The sequence below is a fragment of the Electrona antarctica genome (assembly GCF_951216825.1).
Source record: "Electrona antarctica genome assembly, chromosome: 19".
NCBI classification, from domain to species: Eukaryota; Metazoa; Chordata; class Actinopteri; order Myctophiformes; family Myctophidae; genus Electrona; species Electrona antarctica.
In genome coordinates, this window is record NC_136800.1 from 19976903 (window position 1) to 19996052 (window position 19150).

The 19150-nt window shown below is 45.4% G+C and overlaps 1 protein-coding gene across 1 annotated transcript in view; it reads right to left on the reverse strand.

Moving 5' to 3' along the window:
* Window positions 1-5924: 5924 nt before the first annotated feature.
* LOC306943026 (kin of IRRE-like protein 1) overlaps window positions 5925-19150 on the reverse strand; it is a gene marked incomplete at its 5' end in the record, with an annotated part of 49267 nt that continues 36041 nt past the window's right edge. The window contains 5 exons of the mRNA XM_079529231.1: window positions 5925-8118; window positions 12400-12480; window positions 14491-14618; window positions 15653-15760; window positions 18926-19142. Of these exons, the coding sequence (XP_079385357.1) occupies window positions 7402-8118; window positions 12400-12480; window positions 14491-14618; window positions 15653-15760; window positions 18926-19142 (1251 nt within the window). The 3' untranslated portion in view covers window positions 5925-7401. The remainder of the gene's footprint in view (window positions 8119-12399; window positions 12481-14490; window positions 14619-15652; window positions 15761-18925; window positions 19143-19150) is intronic.

The window sequence follows — 19150 nt, forward strand, 5'->3', positions numbered from 1 at the left end:
GTCTGTATGTCAATATCATGGTCAGTATCATGGTCTGTACTTTGTATCATGTCAGTACATGGTCGGTATCACAGTATCATACATGTCAGTATGACAGTTTAATGTAGTAATAATTTACTGGTAGAATGTCCCATGTATTGCTGTATAGAATAGGCCTACTACACTGCGTTTACTACTAGGCATTTAAGAAAATACCTCTGTCACTGTTTGGCTAGCCTCGGAAACCCAGACGTTTTATTTCATCATTTGCTTAAACCACACCATGTTGTTCACCACAAGATGGCGACAGCGCACAACAAAACGCTCCCCTCGAACAGCCGCCTCTGTAGTCTGTCCTGCTCTCTCTCTCGATCCATTTCCAAAACACAAAGCCAGTGACATCATCTGCGGAGGGACAGAGGGTGCGCGAAGGACAAATGTCTTAGAATGCATTACATCATTCTCCAATAATATGATAATATATCTCTGGTACTGAGTGCGGTGCCAGACACGAGAAGGGCCATAATCCATACTGACTGTCTCAGATGGGGTGGGGTGGGGAGGGGAGGGGGGAGATGAGACGAGAAGGGAGTCAGGAGGAGCAGAACATTCCTGAAGGTTATTCCACACATTATTCCTCAGTGGGAGTGGGGAGAGAGAGGATAATCACTAACCACAGAGAAGCAGGGAGCTGTGTGTGTGTGTGTGTGTGTGTGTGTGTGTGTGTGTGTGTGTGTGTGTGTGTGTGTGTGTGTGTGTGTGTGTGTGTGTGTGTGTGTGTGTGTGTGTGTGTGTGTGTGTGTGTGTGTGTGTGTGTGTGTGTGTGTGTGTGCGCGTGCGTGCGTGCACTCTTGTCTGTCTGTGTGTGTGTGTGTGTGTGTGTGTGTGTGTGTGTGGACTGTCTGTCGGTTGGTCTGTCCACAGCTCCACTGCCTTGTTATATCTCCTTTCTAGCACCTCTCTTTCACAAAGGTGCCAAAGAGGAGAAAAGGGAGGAACGGAGATGGAGAGGGAGAATAATGGGGACGGAAATTAGGCAAGAGGATGTGGTGTAGAGAGGAGAGGGGAAAGGAAAGGGAGGATGAAGATCGGTGGAGGAAGGGCAAAAGAAACAATAAGATGAGAGAAGAGGGGACAAGGGGAGAGAGCGGCGTAGAGGAGATGTAAGCAATAAGGATGAGAAGTTGAGAGATGAGGGTTAATGAGAACAAAGCAAGGAGAGAGCCAGAGAGGAGAGGAAGACAAGTGAGGGGAGGAGAACCAATGAGGAGAGAAGAGGAGAGGACACAAGACATAAAGGAGAGCATAGGAAGGGAACGGGGAGAGGAGGTAGCGAGACATAAAGGAGAGCATAGGAAGGGAATGGGGGAGAGGAGGAGAGGTAGCGAGACATAAAGGAGAGGTAGAGTAGAGCAGAGGACACGAGACATACATGAGGGCATAGCCGGCATAGGAAAGGAGAGAGAAGACGTGAGCGGCAAGCAGAGAGAGGGCAGGACAGGAGACCCAAGGAGTTGTAAAACTGTGATGTGATTGATTCTGAGAGGAGAGAGGAGAGTCTTAAGGACATTTATTTGTCTCTTTGTCCTGTTCTTCTCCCCTGTTTGGTTTGCTCGTTAGTGTTTGTATTCTGTGTCTAGTTTCCACAGTTCTATGTTCAGCATGTTCACTGTCTAGGTTTTGTAGTTCTGATACTCTTTCATTCCCAGGTGTTATTTGTTGTAATCTTAGCAGATGTCTCCTGTTAGTAATCCTCCCCCTGTGTATAAGTACTGCCGCCCTGCTTTCTGTGTTCTTTGTTAGTCTGTAGTTCCTCTGTTAGAAGATGTGAGGAACCTGTGTCTAGTTATATGTTCAGGATTTGGACCATATTATGAACCATGTTGATTGATTATCTTATTAGACAGAAATGCAAAACAGTACGACGAGTACAGTGACAGTCACAACACTTGTGCATCGCCTTACCCCTTACCCATAAACTTATTAGCCACATTTTTCAATTTTTAAAAACATTTTAAAATAGTTCATCTAGGATCACATAGGGTCCTATGTATCCAATTGATCAACATATTAAAAACACTAGAAGTTTGTAGAACATCTACTTTCAAAATGCCGAAATGTATATAGCCTACTGTAGTGCTGGAGAGCTGGAATGTTTTGTAATAGTCAAAATCTACAAAGTAACTAAAGTTTTTAAATAATTGTAGTGGAGTAAAAAAGTACAATATTTGCATCTAAGATGTAGTGGAGTACTGAAGTACTGGAAATCTGTACAGTAATTGAGTAAATGTCTGTTTAACTTTCCAGACTTTCCACCACTGGAACAGAGACAGTGAGTGCAGTCACAAACCAAAGGAGGTCCTGTCATTGTTCTTATGAAAGCCGTGTATCATTTATTTTCTGTAATACTGTGGAAAAATAATTACATATAATTTGCAAACAAAAGTTATACAACAAACAAAAGGTAACATGAAAATAAAAGAAACGTTTCAATATCTTGCACTGTATTTTTTGCACGTTTTCTTTTTTTGTCTTTTTTGTCTTGACGAACAGATATAGAAAGAAACGAATACCAAAAACAGAACGTAATAATACAATATATAATCTTATCTGAAGAACAATATGTATAAGAATATAAAATAAGAATGTGACAACGATGATATGGAGGGTATATGCTGATTCACACACACACACACACACACACACACACACACACACACACACACACACACACACACACGCACACTTTAAGTGCAAAAAAATGATATGAAATCCTTCACACGTTGGACAGATCATTGTCTTAATATATACTCGAAAATACCAACCATAAAGCAGAAGAAAAACCCCTCAAAACTCCCTCTTTAAGGAGCGAGCAGCACAGGCTCAACAGCTGTATGAGGGACGAGAGGGACTGTGTCGGCTCATTCCTCATGTCCTAAGGCAACACGATGTCTCTCTCCATCTCTGTCTCTCTGTCACGTCCTACAGCCCAGCGGGCAGTCCCCTCCCACAAGATCACACAATGTTGGGATTATAGGTTGCCGACACGCATGTATGCATACATGTACAGTACAAGTCCACAGGTGTGTCCACATGCACACAAGATACTGTAGTGTGCCGTCTTTCCTGACGTGATGCATGCTCCGTTGTATGACTGTTTCCCACACCGAAAGTAGCATAATATACAAGCTTGTACTGCTATTTCCGGCCTGCGACAGGATCAGGCTCTATTATACACACACTGGCAGCAATGCCGGCACTATTACAAGTGTTTATCTGCTTAGTTCATTTCTGCTGCACAGTTTTTGTCGCCCCGATGGAGGTTCCAAACACATTAAAAATGAACACCAGGCCACAGGAGTCTCTATTGGCCAGGGATTGCATGAGACAGCATGGATCGAGAAGAGCTTGGAGAAGCTCCATGCCATGTGCCTGCTTCTAGCCTGGGTTTGGCCTATTTGGGACAAGGAAACTTGCCCATTTTGTGGCCTGGTTGTGAAGTCATTATGGCCACAGAAAGGAATGCCACTGACCCACTCCCATTTATCTATACTGGATTGATGAAATCAGAGACCCCCCCCCAATCCACGTATACAAAGGAACGTAGAATAGTAGTATGTGTACAACTTCAACATCAGTCCTTCCATTGGTGATGACATACTATAATGTAATACAATACCATAGAAAATAAAATGTATAATGTTGATCTTTGACATGAGGGACGGCATCTTTGAAACAAAAGTGAATGTTTTGATTGGAATGAGCTTGTGATGTTATTGTATTCTGTAACAGATGATTTCCCCTAACTCCCACCCCACACAACACACATACACACACATGTATATACAAGCTAGAGGTCTATGACTCTATTCTATTCTATATATTTGTTTGTTTTTCTACAGAAATAGAAAAAGGAGAGCCATTGCAGAATGGACATTCCAAACAAATGGAGGTTAAACGTTACAAACTAGGGAGTCTGTATAGGCTACACTATTTGCCGTCTGCGCGTCACCTTTTTGACTTTCTGTTCATCGGGGAGGGGTTACATGGGAAGTGCAAATTGATCCGCCTGTCTGTAGACAAAGGAGTGGTGAAAACCGCAGAAATCGCACGTCCTAGATCACGGATCAAACAAATTGGCACATACATCTTTGTTACATCTCTCATATTGTTGCTATCATCATAATTATTATTAATAATAATAATTATATGCACCATGAGCGAGTAAGAACTAATTGATGCTAACATGCAGGCATAAAGAGGGGCTGTAGCATCAACTAGCGAGTTGGCTGTGTCCTGTAAGCATCCAGATGGCCCGTGCATATCCACTGGCCTCAATACTTCCTTTTCATCAAATTGACTTGCCTTACTCAAGGTCACATCAATGCAGAGAGCCTGCTGCAGACAGAACCCTATTAAAAAGGGGCTTTAACGAGGTAACAGTATGCGTCCATGCTGTAAAAAAGTGTGTCGTGTATATGCTCTGTCTGGAGCCACAGAAAAGCATGGTATTGTATGGCTCAAAAGTCATACAATGTTGCCTCATATTATTTTTCTTTACTGCTCAATTTGTGTTGGTATTAACATTATTATGTTTCTAAGCATCTGTACGAGCGGTTCCAAGGCCATGATGTACTGAAGACTGACAGAGCTGTCAAGAAAGTCTAATTTACCAATGACTTTCATTGATTTTCATTTTCAAGACATGATGTTCACACATCAGGAAATAATGCAGACTTAAGATGGACAAGAATTGTACACTAGCAATGGTAAAAGCCCCCAGTACTGCATTGTTACTACTAAAAGAAAAAAGATGTATTCTTTTCCTAGAAGAGGTTGCCATGATTCCTTGTGCCCTCCACTGGCTCAAAGGACAATAAAATTCATTTTTTTGGGATCAATTTCACAATAGGCAATGCAGGTATTATTCAGCCTCTAAACGCTAATATTTATGCACCTTTATGCTCCTAAAGAGTTATGGCACATTACAAACGCTGACACAAAGTACTGTAGTACCAAATTTGCAGCGCAAGCCCACGAACACTAGTACGCATATAAACGTATAAAGTACCATACTTCTGTAGGTAAAACCCTTTGCATCATTTTATAAAAGTACCTTTCTCTTGATATGTCACAGTACAGATTCAATCCTGTTCTATGTTTAAAAAGGGTTTTGGCAACAGTGCGCAAAGTGAGCAGTGTCTGTTTTGGAAGTTCTGTGTCAGCCACCCAGACTGCTGCTCATAAAAGGCTCTCTGGTCAAACAGCTGATAATTTAATTGTCCATTGTCCAAGACCAACTCATCCCCTTTAAAAAATAAAACCTCTTCCATCTCCTCAAAGAAAAAGCTCAAAAACACGCCTTTGATGCCGAAAAAGTGAATGTCACCCAAAACTCTGAACCTTTGGTCCAGAACTCCTTATAAAAATACTATAAAATGTTTTAAATGCCTTTTTTTCTTTTTTTTGTATGTTTGTGTATAAATATGGAACAAAAAAGGTCTACTCTACTGTGCAAGTGAGAGAAACAAATTCAGTTTGACACTTGAAGATGGGGGAGGTATTTTTGTACAAACTGCAGAAATTCATGGAACGCAAAGGCGCTTTTCTCTCTCCTAGCTGTCGCACTTCAACAAATATACAGCATTGACCCTCAAATGAAACGTATACGGTACACAAATGTAATGACATACAGGTATAACATTAAAAAAAATTGAGGGAAGGAGCATCTTGAGTTTCTTGCTACCCGCCGTTTTTCCTTTCGTCTAGATGTGGACCGGGGCCCCCCAGGGCTCTATACTAGGTCTGCTAATATTTCACATCTACGCTGAATCTCTCCCGAATCCGATGTGATGTAAACATTTGGCGAAAATAGCCCATCTACAAGCTCTCTTGAGAGCTTATAGATCGGTTGTTTTCGCCAAATGTTCTGCCCCCCAAAGACATTGGCGTTTACAATGGGAGTTTGCACGTCTTGCGTGCACTTGGCACAAAATCATTGGCACACCGCACAGTCTTTGTACCACTCTTAAGAAAGCATAATATCCCACCTAAAGCACAGGTATACAGATATTCTATGCTATATATGCCATTTATTTACGCCCTGCACCACCCAACGGCAAGAGGCATTAGGTGGTGACGGGAGTTAAAATCCGGCTGATCAAAGTCCAAGCTGCCCCGATGCCTAGAGGTCTTTCTGTGTGGATATGTTCTAAGATTGTGTGTGTGTGTGTGTGTGTGTGTGTGTGTGTGTGTGTGTGTGTGTGTGTGTGTGTGTGTGTGTGTGTGTGTGTGTGTCTGTGTTGTGCATGTGTGTACAAGAGGGATGTTTTCCATAGGTCAAAGTACTGCATCACACTGTATATACTGTATAGGTTTGTACAAGGTAATAATATTAACTCTGAAAATGACCCCGACTGAGATTCATTTTTTGCTTATATATACAGAAATGGGATGTGAGGGAAAGAGTTGAAGCAGGGATATTATTGTCTATAAGCGAGAGGAGGCCCAGAGGGAGAAAAGGACAACACTTTGCACCTTCAACCCTCCAGCTCTGCCTCTTTTTGTCGAAAAAAAAGTGCCCTCATTTCATTCTTTCTTTCTTTCTTTTATCATTTCACGTGTCCCTCTGTCTCTCTCTCTTGATTGTGGCTTTCGCTGCCTTTAGTCTCAGCGTGTAACATTGCACACGGTAGAAAGATCAAGCTAAAGTGTTTTGAGTGTCAATGTAGTGTGAGATAACTTGTTCATGTATTGCTGCTATCTGTACGCACTACTGCTGCTAAATTACGTGGTGTGCACTGATGCCAGTGCTACAGCCTGAGTTACACCTGGCTGTGTGTGGGACGGGTGCTGTGCACCGCTACACGACCAAGTATACATCATAACATCCACTGATGTATGCCAAACCCAAACCTCATGCACTAGCTACTGGACAGCAAAACCCAAGAGTGTCAAATTGAACTTTACACACCGGAGGCTTTCTTCTTTTATGTTCGAATTGATTCACCGGAAATATATATTTTTCAAACTTGTTTGTCATTAATACAGTCGCGCAATGCAAATAGTACGCAGTCGAGTTTTCCACTGTTTTGATCCTAAATATTCACAGACGATTTTGGTATCGTTTATTATTAGTGTAAAGACCTCAAGTAAAAATGGACTTGTGGGCGTCCACACTTAGACTGACACAAAGGATTTTGCAGTTGTATGAAAAAAAGGAGTTGAAGCTTGAGTTTCGTGTGTGTGTGTGTGTGTGTGTGTGTGTGTGTGTGTGTGTGTGTGTGTGTGTGCGTGTGCGTGTGTGTGTGTGTGTGTGTGCGTGCGTGCGTGCATGTGTGAGAGAGTGTGAGAGAGTGTGAGAGAGTACCACAGCAGGAAACTGTCCAGGTGTGTACCTGTACGTCAGTGTGTGTGGGTATCTCACACATGAGTCTGCATTCTCTGCGTGTGTCTGTGGGAATAGTCAGAGGGAGGCGATGAGTACGAGAAGCGTGTAGAACTCCCATACTTCCCCAGTCCCGTTTCCGGGCTAGTCGGTACGGGTCCCGGTCCCGGTCCAGGCCCCGGCCCGGGCCCTTGTCCCGGCCCCGGGCCTCCTCCTTGCACCGCGCCCTGACTCATCCCTTGTCCCGTCGGGTACATCTCATAGGCCGGCCCTTCCTCTATGGGCGGGGCGAAGCCCATGCGGTAGCTGGGGTACTGGGAGGGGGAGGGGTAGCCGTAGTTGTCGTAGGCCAGCTGGGTGTTGGCGTCCAACAGTCCACAGTCTCCGGCATAGTCTCCGGGAGACGGGAGCGCGGGATTAGGTGGCGGCGGCGCTTGCTGGCTCTGTGCCTGCGCGGCGGCCGCTGCCCGGGTGAAGGTGTTGAACTGGGCGTAGCCGGCGTGGGACATCCTGGAGGGGGGTCTGGGGTCGTAGCAGCCGGCTCGGGAGCCGGGAGCCCCGCCGGGGGGCATGCCGCTGCCGGTGGCACCCCCACCGGCCGGTGGTCCACCGGGGGCGGAGCCGACCGGTCCGCTGCCGCCACCGCCAGGGTTCTGGGGGCGGAACTCGCCCTGGTAGTGGATGGCCCGAGACTGAGGCCGCGCCTCCTCGTGGGTGGTGGCTCGGACGTTGTAGTAGCCATTGGTGGGGTCCTGAAAGAACAGGGCTGTTCAGCATAATGCCAGATAATATGGAGAAAATAACAGTTCCTACTAGGGATGTACCAATGAGACATTTTGGGCTAGATCGATATCCGATATAATTAATTGCTGTTATGGCAGATAACCGATATAAACCGATCAATCGATATGATCTCATTCTGTATTAAAACATTATAATAATTTTGTCCATTCTGAAAAATACATGTAACAGGGTATATGCACTGCTGGTTTAGGCAAGTCAGATTTAACTTTAATACCTAATATTTAATATTGTGAGCTTGTAGATCAGTTCAAGCTACAGACAGTGTTGCCAATTCTGCAGCCTCATTATAAGCTACTTTGAGATTGTTATCTGTAAAGTTGCTTTAAAATATTGGGGATCCTTGACATGAAAATGTTGGAGAACCACTGCTCTAAAACAACATTCGACAATAAAGTTTGACAGTCAGCCCTAGTTGCTTCTTTTGGACTTATGTTCATCAAGGACTGTCTAAAGAGGACGAGGCGCGAAGACCATACGGGCGACGCCATGTTGCTCCATGGTGCTCCATGGAAGGAAAGAAACATGCGCAGTTGAGACCAGGAAGTTGTACATGCCCAAATTTGTGCATGTACAACTTCTCAACTAGACAGTCCTTGATGTTCATAGACCTGGTTGCTTGTTTCTCTCTCACAAATCTGGCAACGCAAAGCTGTTTGTTTGGTTAGCTTAGCAGAAACGCTAGCAGTCACCATGCTGCTGCCATCATGAATAAAAGCAGTTTAGCACAATTTTTTGTTCAACATCTGGAAGATATGGATATGTTTCTGGCTACCATCGCTGCCTCTTCCTTTTCCTCTCTTCAGTAGTAAGTAGTTTGTTTTATACGTGTAGATTTTGCTCCTCCCACCACACGCATCGCCCACGCACGCACGCTCGCTCGCTCGCTCGCTCGCTCACTCACTCACTCACTCACTCACTCACTCACTCACACACACACACACACACACACACACACCATGTGACAACTGTCATACCGTTGTGTTTGCCGATATATCGCCCATCCCTAGTTCCTACAGTATACGGTAACCTGCATGGTTAGGCTACAGGTACAAATAGCATATTGTTGCTGTCAGACAGAAACAAGTCTACTCTCCACACTGTGGCTTACTGTAAAGGACTCCCAGTCAAAAGCTCTATTGATTACCCTTTCAACTAAAGAGTGGGAGGAAATAGTAGACATTGATTATTATTACAAAACACATAAGTTTACTTTTGTACTTTTACTCAAGTACATTTTGAATATGGGACTTCTACTTGTAACAGAGTACATCTACATTGGAATTTTGATACTTTTTCCCCCTTTTTTACTTAATAAAAACAAGTACTTTTTCCACCACTGCCTGTATGAGAAGACGATGTAAGCACAAAGTGCACAAAATGTAGATGTACTGTTGTACACATTGTTTTGGGTGAAAATGTAGTGACACAAGAGTAAGCCGGTCGGTCACGCTTAGCTCGGGTCACTTCAGTGAACACCAGAATGTACAAGAATGCAGTCCAACATCTGGGACTGTGGAATTAATACAAATAGAGCGGTGCCCGTTGGGCACTGGCCTACTTGGAGCGATGCAAGTTGGAAATTAATTCCCCACCCAGTTAAGTTAATATGTCTGTGTCCCTTTATGCCCATATATGGAGTTCTTTGTCAGGCATATATGGGGATCTACTGTAGGTGCGACCAATTGGCTTATTTGGGCCCTGTCCAGAGCCTGGGCAGAGGCTTTTGTGCTGGTTCTGGACAACCGGCACTCAACACCGGGCACTGCACTCCCTGTGGTGGTGTGGAACGCATATGTCGAATTTGAAGTCGGTGGGGCGAACGGTTTTGGATTTACGTGGATTACAGACGTACGTACATACATACAGAGACTTGGTGCATTTATAGATAGAATAGATAGATGTGGTTCTCACTACTGCATCACAGCATGCTAACATATCAGCCACCATGGCTTCTCACTGGAAAAGGCCATGATTTACTGTGGCATCCATATGAGTAGCTGTGCAGCATGCAAGATACACACAAACACTGCATGGACGTGTGTTAAAAGCATTATGTCCATGTCTGTATATTATAAGCCACCCAGGCTTGTTTTTCCTGTAAAGTTGATTGTAAATATTGGTAGTTGAGGGTTGGAGTTTTTTTTTTTGCTTGTGTAGTTGCTTATTTGGGCCAGTGGTTCTCAAACATTTTCATGTCAAGGACCCCCAAATCAATTGATGTATTTGTACACCATCCCATAGTAATCCCTATAGTCATCCGGGCTCATCGCATAGTAATTCCACACAGTAGTACATAATAGCTTCCTGCTTTAAAAATGACTTCAACCGAGGAAGAAGTCTCTCACCATCTGATCAAAATGCAATGACAGAGTCACCGAACATGAACTGTTTGGTTTATCCATAGTTTCTCATGTAGGGGTTTAGATAGTAAAATAAATAGTAACTTAAAAATGGAGTGAGTGTAGAGGTACAGTATGGGTAATTATCACATTTACCTCTATCAAATTAGCTTGTACGCGCCAGCCGTTTCTGTGCAGAGATCACTTTGGCCACATACATTATGGAGATCCAATCAGTTATGCCTCGATTGGGTAAACCATTTTAATATTGCGCTGCAGTGGAATTCCCCTGTAAGTCTCTCTCAAATTTCGGTCACACAGCCCACAGCTTACCCGGGCAGAAAACGTAATCTGTAAATCATTTATGCGGTTTACAAACTGCGCGTAGAACTCTACGTGAGAGTGCCGAGGCTCAGCTGTACTGAGATTAAACCGATCGTGTACGTTTGGCATCATTACAGTATGAATTTTCAGCTGTGACTTTGATGCGCTGATGAACTGCGACGCTTGCAGCACGGCGAAACGTGTGAGGCAGCGGTAATGGATTCTCATTCTGATTTGAAATGAATTAATTTATGTTGGGGAGGGAGGGAGCCACGCGCGCTCAGCACTCAACCCTCGCTGTAGATGCATGCCAGGATTGGGCCTCACATGAGCAAGGACATGCTCTGTGAGACAGCTGGGGCGTTAAAGATATCACATTTTGGGGAAATGATGTGATACACCAGATGGCAGTGGTAAACTGTAAGGGTTGTTCAAATAATAGTGCACATGGCTTTAGAACAATGGCTCTGGACCTTTTCCATGGCCACCTATCGGTGTTGAGTGGTCAGATGGGTGGGCCGCGTGCATTCTCAGAGCATGTTTGTTTTAATGATCAATCGATTGTGTTGTGGCTTGGATCAATGGAACTAACACAGTCTACTTAGCGTATTTGAATGAAAAGTTACCAATATCAACCAGTAGGTTACTTATAAAGACCATGCAATGGAGTCAGTAGGCTCTACTGGAGCCGCGGAGACATTGTTGTTGTTGTCAGCCATTGTCCGACGTGGCGAAGGTCGCGTTGTCCGACTATTATTAACCCTAACCCTCAGTCTTAACCGGCCACGTAAATAAGTTTCACAATGTTTTCACTTCGGCGGCACTGCGGCTGTAATTTCACTTCCGTGTTTCCTAATCGCAGCCAGTAGACTCCAGTAGAGCCTACTGGCTCCATTGCATGGTCTTGATAAGTAAACAACATTCAGCCAGTAGTCCTACTGGCTCCATTGCATGGTCTTGATAAGTACACTGGTTGATAACATTCAAAGCGGGTGGTCTACTTTAACTTATGTTCTTATCGGTATCGCAAGATAAAAACACACATCGTCTCTGAGACTCTGTCGTGTGGAAACCTCATTATGTCCAAAGGTGTTACTTTTCAGGATTCAAATGAAAAAGCATCAAAAGTATCAGATCCGCAAAATATGAAATAAGAGTTTTCTGCCCGGCAGCAACGTTTTTTTATATAATTCATTTATATTAATAATATTAGTGTATTTTCTTTTTTTTTAAGACATGTTTGGGGTATTTTTCTGCCTTTAATATTTTAGATAGGCTACTACTAGTGTACAGTAGTCTGACAGGAAATGGGGAGTGACACGCAGCAAAGGTCGTCGGGAACTTGAACCCGCAACACGCTGTCGGCAGCATATTGGTTCCCGGATCACTACACCAGCTGTCCCGCCTGTCCGGGCCAATAATCTTTGTGTTTTGGCAATTATTTGGGGGCCCACATGGTTGAGAACCACTTCCTTAGAATAAGAGCAAAGCATGCGTTGTCACAGGCAGCAGCACGTGCCAGAAGTGACCATCAAAAGCGGGATGGGGTATGGGGTCGCTCCTCACCTTGAGCTCGTACTCCTCGCGGGTGTCCAGGGCCTCAACGCTCCTCATCTCCTGCTTCAGGTCCATGTCGTCTTTGAACGGCTGAGTGGAGGGAGAGAGGGAAACAGAGGGCAAAAACTAAACCATCAGACGACGAAAAAACGCACAAACACACATGGAAAGAGAGGGAGGGTCGAGAAAGGAAAGGAAAGGAGAAGATAAGGAGGGAGAGAGGGAAGAGGAAAACACAGTTTCAGGTTTTTGGTCGTCCTGTTTCGAGGGCAAGAGAAGCAAGAAGCGGTTAGTTGTTGTTGTTTTTTTGGATGAAGGCTTTGGATGAGTTTTTAAAACCTCTCCCCGGGGGAAGACCACCTCCCTCTCTCTGCTTCACTGCCCCCCCCCCCCAACCCCCTCTCACTGCCTCCCCCCCAACCCCCCCTCACTGCCTCCCCCCCAACCCCCTCTCACTCCTCCCCCCCCTCCTCCCCCTCTCACTCCCCCTATCTCTCTCTCTCTGCCTCACTGCCTCCCCCCCAACCCCCTCTCACTCCCCCTATCTCCCTCTCTCTGCCTCACTGCCTCCCCCCCAACCCCCTCTCACTCCCCCTATCTCCCTCTCTCTGCCTCACTGCCTCCCCCCCAACCCCCTCTCACTCCCCCTATCTCTCTCTCTCTGCCTCACTGCCTCCCCCCCAACCCCCTCTCACTCCCCCTATCTCTCTCTCTCTGCCTCACTGCCTCCCCCCAACCCCCTCTCACTCCCCCTATCTCTCTCTCTCTGCCTCACTGCCTCCCCCCCAACCCCCTCTCACTGCCTCACTGCCTCCCCCCCAACCCCCTCTCACTCCCCCTATCTCTCTCTCTCTGCCTCACTGCCTCCCCCCCAACCCCCTCTCACTCCCCCTATCTCTCTCTCTGCCTCACTGCCTCCCCCCCAACCCCCTCTCACTCCCCCTATCTCTCTCTCTCTGCCTCACTGCCTCCCCCCAACCCCCTCTCACTCCCCCTATCTCTCTCTCTCTGCCTCACTGCCTCCCCCCCAACCCCCTCTCACTCCCCCTATCTCTCTCTCTCTCTCTGCCTCACTGCCTCCCCCCCAACCCCCTCTCACTCCCCCTATCTCTCTCTCTTTGAGGGCTGAGCCCCTCTGAGAACAATGCCTTCCAGAGTATCCTCAGTTGTGCTTGATAGCATTTGCAATTGTGTGTGTGTGTGTGTGTGTGTGTGTGTGTGTGTGTGTGTGTGTGTGTGTGTGTGTGTGTGTGTGTGTGTGTGTGTGTGTGTGTGTGTGTGTGTGTGTGTGTGTGTGTGTGTGACCGGTGTGTTCCTTTTGTGCCGCTTCCGTGTGTGTGCACTCATATTTGTATGCATATTTAGTATTCTGACTACTATGTTTAGCATTCTGTGCAACGGTATGAGTGTGTGTGTGTGTGTGTGCGTGCGTGTGTATGTGAGTGCGTGCGTGCATGCGTGCGTATGTGCGTGTGTGCATTCATGTGTGTACATCTGTGTCTTTCAGCATCTAGCACTCCTTGGCAATTTGCATGTCTTGTGTGTCTGTGAGAGTGCGCACGCACATTCCCATGAGAGTGCATGTGCGTACTTGCACTTGTGTGTTCATGTGAGTTTGTGTTTGCATTTGTGTGCGTGCGTGCGTATGTGTACTGTATCCTTGCATGTGCACATACATATCTTCTCGTGTGTGTGTGTGTGTGTGTGTGTGTGTGTGTGTGTGTGTGTGTGTGTGTGTGTGTGTGTGTGTGTGTGTGTGTGTGTGTGTGTGTGTGTGTGTGTGTGTGTGTGTGTGTGTGTGTGTGTGTGTGTGTGTGTGTGTGTGTGTGTGTGTGTGCGCGTGGTAAACATGTAAGCCACACAGCTGGTGTCCGTGGCCCCAGGTCACTCAGTAAGTATGGAGGTCTATATTACTCACAGAGGTACATACTGTATACTCAGTATGGTGGTATACTCAGAGTACATATACTCAGTATGGAGGTATATACCTACAGAGTACATATATTCAGTATGGAGGTATATACCTACAGAGTACATAGACTCAGTATGGAGGTATATACTCACAGAGTACATAGACTCAGTATGGAGGTATATACTCACAGAATACATGGCCTTGACCATGCGTGTTGCCGTGGAGACGTTAGCCGCCTCCTCCTCCAGGCTGTGCGTCTCCTTGTTGACCGTCTCCACCTTGATGTCCGGTTTGCCCAGCGTGACCCCTCTGTGACCTGGGAGGAGACACACGTTATTATTGGCTGATAGCGTGACCCCTCCGTGACCTGGGAGGAGACACACGTTATTATTGGCTGATAGCGTGACCCCTCTGTGACCTGGGAACGACCACACGTTATTGGTTGATATCGTGGCAGAAACCGCTTCTAACTTTTAGTCTTTTCTTACATTAACGCCCTATTTGATCGTACTACAGTGTCACACAAAAGCATCAAAAGTAGAACATCCGCAAGCTCGAAGTGCGTTTTGAGCTCGTCAATCTGCTACTTTGGCTGTTTTTTTAATTGAATCCTGAAAAGTAACAGTTTTGGACATACTGTATGTATGACGAGGGTTGATGGAGGAGTAGAGACCATACTGACTGCACGTGTCATTGTAGCGTTCGGAATTGAATGATGTGCAGTACAGTATGTTATGGTCCTAGACTGGCACAGTCTATAATGTATTCGTGAACATGAACCATTCTCTTGCAAAGCCTGGAACCAGTTACTGTACCTAAAATGTCCATGCTTCTGGCCTATAATAGCCTCAAAGCCTGGAACCAGTTACTGTACCTAAAATGTCCATGCTTCTGGCCTATAATAGCGACACTGACTTTTCACACAGCGGCTCGGTCTCTTTTAAGAGGCCGTTGTGTTTATAATGTTCTCCCGCTGTTCCATCCCGCATGCAAGCTTCGCTGTGAGTGACACGCCGTTTTACATCGGTACAATTCGTCGCGGGCATAGTAATCAAAGGAGAAATTTATGGTAGGCGTTTTAAAGGCAGCGCGCCACAAGAAGCATGAATATTCATTGATGTCATTTGAATGAGGAGCTATGCACCGCTGGCGTGAGTTTCTCTGTGTGACACGCTGTGGCAGAGTGACAGCGAGAGGGAAGAAAGAGTGATGGATTTGGCCAAGCGCACGCACATCTACGTGTGTGCACGCACGCACACATGCGCACGCACGCACACATACACACACGCACGCACGCACGCACGCACAGACAATAGACAGTTTGGACAGCTGAGGTGTGTGTGTACTCACTGCCTTTGCGTTGGCGGTAGAGGAAGAAGGCCAGCGCCAGTAGAAATATGAGCAGCAAGATGGAGGATCCCACCGTACCGCCGGCTATTATACCCACTGGAACGATCTCTGGAGAAAAGACACACAGAGGAGACACCGTGTGGTGTTGGGAAAAGTATATATATATATATGTTTTTTTTACTTAAGTAAAAGTATCAATACTGCAATGTAGAAATAGTCTGTTACGAGTAAAAGTCCGGAATTCAAAATGTGCTTGAGTTAAATGCAGAATGTCCCGTTTCAAGGTTTCAAATGCATAACAAATCTGTGAAAATAGCAGATAGGAAATTGGAAATACTCAAGTAAAGCACAAATACCTCAAAATTGTACTTGAGTACAGCATTAAGTAAATGTACTCGACTGAACCAAAATTCCGTTTCAGTCTGAACAGGTTATGTATTGTTGCTAGGAGACTTGTGGAAACAGCCTGTCAACCTACAGGTTAGCTCTTTGTACCTCTAGCCGAGGAGGAGGATGCTGCAGGCTCAGAATAAATGCAACCCATGAGGAGGAGAGAAACACACATCCAAACCCAACTGAACTCAGAGAACACAACAAATATGTCTTACGAAAGAAAGACAACGGCTCGTATTCAATCACACTCATCTTTATTGCACCCACAACAAGCAGTGGTGGAAAGTAACTGCCATTGACGGAATATTCCGACATTTCAAATCCAACTGTTCACTGCCATTGACGGAATATTCCGACATTTCAAATCCAACTGTTCACTGCCATTGGCGGAATATTCCATCTAAATGATGGAATATTCCGTCAATGGCAGTTTGATCGCGCTCTTCACCACCGTATGAATAGCTCTCGGTTGCTAGGCGATCGATAAAACCGGATGTGAAGAGTCCGCCTCCATCTGCCTCAATGTAAACAGATTTGTCAGAATGTCCCCTTTCAAGTTTTCAAATGTATACAAAATATTTTGAAAATAGCAGAATAGAGCTTGTAGAAATGAAGTGGTAGTGTATGGGGGGGGGGGGGGTTTGTGGCCTTTATTTTATATTTTTTTATGGAGGGACAGACAGTAGGCTGACATGAAATGGGGAGAGAGATGGGGGGAAGACATGCAGTAAAGGCCGCCGGGATCGGGAGTCGAACCCGCGGCACACTGCTAGGCTGGATTACCATTTATGACGCTAGTCACGCAGCACGCTACAAAACATTTTGTTCACAAACTTCTGAACGTTAAGTGCAGCTGTGTTATTGTTTAGAGCCTGAAACCTTCTACGCAGTAAATCAATTTAGTGGAAAAACGGTTTCACCCAAAGTGCATTAGCCGTATTTCGCTCTGGCAGATTCGTCTGGTTTCCAGCCTCAAAAATGTATCGCTCAAATCTAATCTAATCTAATCTATCCTAAAACATCTATTATTGCATTATCAAGGATGCAGTCATTTCGTGAGTGCAGGTCTTACAATGACTTTGAACTTGAACTACGTGTCTCCAAATACAATTCATTACAGTCGTGACAGTCATTGTTCTGTAATAGTGACATCATGGTCTACAGAAGAATATTGGAGTATTGGCAGAAAGGTCTTCAAAAATGTTGAGTTCTTTTTATTCATGGCACGTGTATGGATGAAATTCTGTTATAGTGTGTGCACTGTAATATTGAACTCTGAGAGCTGGTAGATGAAGCTGGAAATGACACAGAATAATCACGTGCTGTACTGTATATCGTTGTAAGAGTTAATTTCTCATTTGGTATGTATATCGTATTGGACTCAAAGTAACGATATGTTACAGTTGTTGTTAGTTGTCACAGCTATCAACAGGCCAAGGCAAAGAGCATTGACTGCATGAATAATGAAATGCAAAACAAGAGTTTAAAGAAGAATTCCGGACCAACCTTTCCTTGCCTTAATCTGATATTATTATATCCAACAACGAGTGGTAGAGGTGAAAATGTACATAACTCCCTCCCGAGCGCACCACAGCTCCGAGCGTGCGCGGTGGGTTTAAAGGTAAGGCCCTTTTACGGCAGCCCATTTGGGACAAAACACTGTGGAGCGCATCTACTCATTATGAAAGACAGCCGTCTACAAAGAAATTATAATTTTTGAGCGATGAAAATAAAAGCGATTTAGCTTTAAACCCACAGCGCACGTTGGGAGCTGCGTTGGGCTCCGGCGAGAGTTATGTAAATTTTCACCTGTCTCACTCGTTCTTGGATATAATAACATCAGACTATGGTAAGAAAAGGGTTGGTGTGGAATTATCCTTGAAAGCCAACCTCCTGTGCTGGCAAGAACACAGACGGATCGTGTATCATCTTGTAACATTTATGAAGATCACGTTGAGCTATATATAAAATGGAAACCCCAGTGATGACCTTTGCTAAAGTGGCGCCGCAGTCACGAGACAGATTTGTTGGACACGTGGACCCACTGGCCAGAGCAAAGACAAATAGGCTTGTGAAATGCTAATGGCTACTGTACTCCTTTGTACCCGTGCACAAGACATAACCATAAAGACCACCTTGATTAACCTTGACCTTGAATAGCCTTGATTTACATTTTAATTTACACAACGTCATTGAACTCTATTAGTGTCCCTGTTCTGGGGGAAATATTCGCTGGTATAGCAGATCCACAAGCTCACAACGCGCCACCTCGCAACGGGCCCTGAGCTTGGAGATTGGCTGTTTTCACCAAATAGATTTTGTATCAAGGGGAAGACTTTAGTGGAGTATTTCCAATTTTCTGTAGTTTTACTTCTACTCCACTACAATTATTTGAGAACCGTAGTTATAGTTACTTTGTAGATTTTGATTATTATTACAAAACATAACCACTTCAGCCCTATATACATGTCTGCCATTTGAAAATGGCAGAAATGCCACGCACGCACGCACGCACACGCACACACAGTACAGTAGAGGGACCCCCTGGGGACCCCAACACAGTAACTCCTGTCATTTCTCAACCGTTCCGGACGCGGGGAACCGGCCCGGCACCATGGCCGCGTTCCTGTGGGTTTGGAACTTCCGGGGAGGCTACTTTAAGCCCATTCTTGATGCTTCTCAATTTTGAATCTCAATTTTGAATTCCGGAGCCAAGTATGTTTCAGAGTATTTCCACATTGCCGTATTGATACTTCTACTTGTGAGTACTTTACTATTTTCCCACCCACTGTATAGGGTTTAAATACGGCGGTTTGTTGGGCGGGTGCATGGGCGCTAATGAAATAAGAAGGGATCAGGATGGGATGACTGAAAGCATACCTTTCTCCTCCAGCGTGATGATCATGGTGCCCGGTCCGAAGGCGTTCCACGCCGTGCAGTTGTACGGCGAGTGGAAGTCTGACTCCATGACGTTGTTGATGGTGAGCGTGGAGAGCACGGCGCCGCCCGCCGACGGAGGCTTGCTCTGCTCCACCGTGTAGCGCTCCAGCAGCGTGCCCTTCTCCTTCTCCCACACGTTCTCCTTCCACGCCCACACCTGAGAGG